Raw genomic sequence first — 5,240 nt, forward strand, 5'->3', positions numbered from 1 at the left:
ATGCGATTTCTTCGGAATCCAATTCTGCACCGTCTCCAATTTTGGTAAGTATGGTGGAAAACCTGAGATCACTTTGCCTTACGACCTTCGTGAGGACAAAGTATGACAAATGGTGCCATGCGATTTCCGTGTTAAACACACTGTTCGTCTTGACGCGCTTGAAAACCTCGGCGGCACGAACGGGGGGAAGCTGGCGCAGGTCTCCGCAGAGGATGATGTCTAACCCGCCGAAAGGCTCTAGATATTTGCAAGTGATGATGCGGAGTCGCGAGTCCACTTTCTGAAGGATGTCGGCGGACATCATGCTAACCTCATCGATAATCACGCACCTGACGTTCCTGAACGCATAGCGGAACGTGTTCAACTCGTTGTCCCGGAGTCCGCCATCCCTATTGATGGTAAGTCTGAACGCTGCATGTACAGTTATTCCACCAAGCGCGACCGCCGCTTTTCCAGTTGTAGCACAGGCAACATAGGCGTTTACATTATCTGAACCAGCAGGGTTGCAATATCTGTTGTAGACGTCCATGATGAGACGCAGTACAAATGTCTTCCCACATCCAGCCACTCCCGTGAAGAAGATTTGTAGTGGCGGAGAGTCCGGTATAGTGAGTCTATGCACGACTTCTCGGACGATCTCGTACTGCTCCTCATTCGTCTTGCGCATTGTGTCCAGGTATTGATCTCTGCTCATGACGTCTTGGCGCGTGCACACGGCGGGGCACTGCTTAAACGGGGCATTGGATTGGACCATACCGATGTCTAGGAGATCGGAGTCGTCGTTTTCCATGGCCATCGGGTGCAGTCTCACATCTGGGAGCTCAGAAGTGGCACAATGTTCCCCGTCATTTGACTGGAGCATGGAATTACAAACGGCACGAATTTGCTCAATGTCTACGTCACTGTGGTACCGTGCCTTGTTCTCTAGAATGACGTCGATGTTTTGCTCATACAGACGCTCAAAACAGTTTTGGTCTAAGATGTCAACTTCTTTGCGGAATGGATAGAAAAGCAGGACATGTTCTCGCTTGAAGTTGACTGAATCGTCTACGGAGTAACCGGGGTAGCGAAGTATCCGTCGCTGATTCCTCTTTTTGTAGGTATATATGTTGTACTCGGTAGCGAACTCTGCTAGAGTAACAGGTTCCAATTCGGGAATGCGGTCTTCGTAGCGCTCGATCATCGTCCGTTTCCATACATCAGTGCTTGATTCTACTAAGCCTTCCTGCGCCATCTGAGCGTTAGACTTCCGAATGCGCGTCCTTTCCTCGGGCCATGCAGAGTTCACGAAGACAACTTTGCGACTCGCCTCCGACATATCCTGGTTGAGCAAACACCATGCGGCCTCCTGTGCGGACAGTTCAATGGCATTCAACATTGTCACACCTAGATGTCTCAGTGCCTGAGAATAGGCCATATCCCCCTTCTCCTTGACAATTTCTTGCACTGCTCGATTGAGGTTCGACATACCTCGGTTGGCCTTGTTTACATATTCCACCACGTAGGCAGCACACGCGTACGTGTCGAGGACGATCTGAAGATCCATGTTAGAATCGAGAATTGATGCAACCCATGGGTTAAAGTAATTCACCCACTTTTGCTGCACAGTACGGGGTAGCATGATGGTGGCACGAGGAGTGCCTGCTCGGAGAACAGAAATGTACTCCGCCTTGTCCGGGACACCGTGATGTTCCCAAAACTGCTCCATGGAGTCATAATTTGTCGTTTCCAGGGCCTGATGCATGGCCTCGTACTTGTTTAGGAGGCTCTCGATTTTCTTCTTTTGCGCTTCATTGTCCACAGTGGGGAAAGGCACTACGACCATACATTCATCGATGGGCATAAAAGGCGCGTTAAAGCGGCATCTGGTGGTGTTGTGCTTGTAGCAGGTATGCGTGTGTTGGTGCACCTGAGTCCGCTCCCGCTTCAAGCATCCGTTGTCGATGGAAAGCAGAACGTTGGCTATTTCAAGAGTCTGGGGCATGAGCATCGAGAGCTCCTCGTTGGGCGCGTTATGAAGCCAAAGGAGAATGTGCGCGTGTGCCGACCCGCGGTGCTGAAATTCGATCCGCTTAAAGTAGTCGACGACTATGTACGGCCTAAAAGGCGATACACGGGTGTTGCGGAGAATGTTGAGAATGACACGCACCAATCGGTCGAAATATATGGCACAGACCACGGGATCGTCATTTACTAGCTGTGCTCGATAAATGCTGTTCATTTGCTCCAGTGGTACTTCGATCTCGCCGGGCTTCAACCGAAGGCGTTGAAGCCACTGCAAAAGGTCAGGCCAGTGCATTTCCGAGGCAGAAAGAGTGAGGAACGCGGTCGGCTTACCCAACTGCCGTATCACAGCAAAGAGGTCTTTCTTGCGTTTTGTCCAGTACTGCACGGTGTTGGGAATACCATGCATGAAAGCCATGTCGTGCTCGACCGCTTGCTGCACAAAATCCTTGTCGAGCAACTGTTGCTTCGTTAGTGTTTCCAGTGCCTTTATGTTACGGAAGGCCACACACATGTCACCGGCTACTCGGTGCCTAAACACTTTCATGGCCATGTACAGTACGTGCTGCGGGGTGGCCCCTCGACGGTCTGATCTGCGGATCTCACTCATGGCGTGTGTGAAGACTGTCGGTTTTGCGCTGGCATCTACTCGGCGCGGCTCACCGAGATAGATCTGTGGGAACGAAAGCTCCTCTGAGTGTTCGTCATAAAGTACGCTCACGGGCCTTTTTCCCTCACCTGGCGCAATCGCTAGAAACTTGTCTTCGTCCCATACGAGAGTGTGCTGAGCCAGAGTCATGGCTGTAGCCACTTGGATCGGATCGTTGAGGTCTGAGCATTGCGGGAGCAACTCGATCTCGTCGTGTTCGTCCACTTCTACGATATCGCCCAAACGGGCAAAATCGCACTTTATATTATAATGCTTGTACAGCGTGCTATCACACAGCAGCTTAAGCCACGGCAGCAGATCACATTTTTTTACTGCCCCTGCCAGGTAGGTCGTCTTCGCAAGCATGCGCCGCTTCAAATGTACATTGAGGGCTCGGTCTTGTTCGATGGCACGAGGCAACATTGTCACCATGTCGTCCACATCAACACAGACGTTCACTACTGGTCCCTTAATGCCGTGCTGACCTGCACCGTGCATCAGCCGTCGCAGTTGCATGAAAGGAATTCGTGGAGATATGAGTCTCTCACTCACCGCGTTCAATTGTGGGAGGTGGGCTGGCTTCGGGGGATATACATAACCGTTACTTGAGGAAAGATGAGGAATATGACACTTGTGCACTGATTGTATGCAGGTCGAGCACAGTTTGAATTGGGTTAGGTCCGAGTTTGGAAATGATTGCTCTAGGGTCTCGTGACATCTGTCCGGTAGCGGTTGCAAGTCGTTTTGGAACCAGAGCCGGTCACAGACTGAACATACGCTCCCAAACGGGTTGTCTCTAAACAGCCGTTGGAAAATTTTTGTTGCACCGTCAGGCTTAGCGATCCTTGCCTTTTGCTTGGCTTCCGCTTCGGCGGCGCTCACTCCTGGCTGCTCTCGGCGGCGGCGATGAGCCTCTGCCTCGGCGTCGCGCACTTCCGGGTGCTCTCGATAGCGGCTTCTGGCTTCCGCTTCGGCGGCGCTCACTCCTGGCTGCTCTCGGCGGCGGCGATGAGCCTCAGCCTCGGCGTCGCGCACTTCCGGGTCCTCTCGACGGCGGCGCTTAGATTGAGCTTCAGCAGCGCTCACTTCTGGCTGCTCTCGGCGGCGGCGATGAGCCTCAGCCTCGGCGTCGCGCACTTCCGGGTCCTCTCGACGGCGGCGCTTAGATTGAGCTTCAGCAGCGCTCACTTCTGGCTGCTCTCGGCGGCGGCGATGAGCCTCTGCCTCGGCGTCGCGCACTTCCGGGTCCTCTCGACGGCGGCGCTTAGATTCAGCTTCAGCAGCGCTTACTTCTGGGTGCTCTCGGCGACGGCGATGAGCTTCTGCTTCGGCGTCGCGCACTTCCGGGTTCTCTCGATAGCGGCTTCTGGCTTCCGCTTCGCCGGCGCTCACTCCTGGCTGCTCTCGACGGCGGCGATGAGCTTCTGCTTCGGCGTCGCGCACTTCCGGGTCCTCTCGATAGCGGCTTCTGGCTTCCGCTTCGGCGGCGCTCACTCCTGGCTGCTCTCGACGGCGGCAATGAGCTTCTGCTTCGGCGTCGCGCACTTCCGGGTCCTCTCGATAGCGGCTTCTGGCTTCCGCTTCGGCGGCGCTCACTCCTGGCTGCTCTCGACGGCGGCGATGAGCTTCTGCTTCGGCGTCGCGCACTTCAGGGTCCTCTCGACGGCGGCGCTTAGATTGAGCTTCAGCAGCGCTCACTTCTGGCTGCTCTCGGCGGCGGCGATGAGCCTCTGCCTCGGCGTCGCGCACTTCCGGGTCTTGTCGACGGCGCCGTTTAGCTTCAGCTTCGGCGGCACGCACTGCAGGATCTTGGCGCCGGCGGCGCTGAGCCTCTGCTCGGGCAGTGCGTTTAGCAGCAGCTGCTTCATCTGACTCGCTCATTTTGTGAAAAAAGAACTGCCTGATTACGTCTCGTCGTCGTCGTCTTTGTGATATCACTCATGCTGGATCACGGCGCCGGCGGTGCTGACCCTCTGCTCGTGCAGCACGTTTAGCAGCAGCTGCTATAGCCCCTCCATCCTGACAAAAGTGGCTGCATTGATTGTTGTGGGAATGCTGGAGACACGTGCCGTGCACCTATTCTGGGAAGAACATGGCCAGTGTAACATGGCATCTGAAATCTAGTTTGAATATGCACTGTGCCGCCATGATCTTTCCAAAGTCTGCACGTTGCACGTGCCTTGTGCATCGACGCACCGTGCGCTACTTTTAAGAAATGAACGCACTTTAGCAGCTTTTAGCTTCTCTTTGTTCTATTATTTTTCTGCTGCAGGGTTTTTCAACCGTGCAGCAGGAAAGCCGAAGCCGGCCGAGGGATAAGAGATAAGAGTCTTTTAAAATAATTTTTCGGAGAAATTAAAATTCGGATTTGTCCGCCCTGCTCATCCTCCCTGCTCCCCTGCGTTCTCCTCTTCCCCTCGCGGGGGCCACGTGATCTCGGGGGGGGGGAGGGGAGGGGGTAGTCACGTGACCCTCCCGAGGCCACGTGACCCCCCGCTGAAGTCAGGTGACCCCCTCCCCCCTCTCGAACCATACTAGACAATGAGGGGAGGAGGAGGAGGGGGAGGAGGAGGAGGGCGGAGGTCCG

The 5,240-nt window shown here is 54.6% G+C and overlaps 1 protein-coding gene across 1 annotated transcript; it reads right to left on the minus strand.

The window, feature by feature from the left end:
- Positions 1 to 2,663: 2,663 nt before the first annotated feature.
- Positions 2,664 to 4,459, minus strand: LOC120841390 (the record flags this gene model as incomplete). Its single annotated transcript, XM_040212282.1, has 3 exons — positions 2,664 to 2,677; positions 2,743 to 3,571; positions 4,286 to 4,459. Coding segments are annotated over 3 exons (1,017 nt in total), but the record flags the coding sequence as incomplete, so codon positions are not given.
- Between the last annotated feature and the right edge of the window lie 781 nt (positions 4,460 to 5,240).

Source organism: Ixodes scapularis, unplaced genomic scaffold (assembly GCF_016920785.2).
Source record: "Ixodes scapularis isolate PalLabHiFi unplaced genomic scaffold, ASM1692078v2 PGA_scaffold6__148_contigs__length_123643588, whole genome shotgun sequence".
NCBI classification, from domain to species: domain Eukaryota; kingdom Metazoa; phylum Arthropoda; class Arachnida; order Ixodida; family Ixodidae; genus Ixodes; species Ixodes scapularis.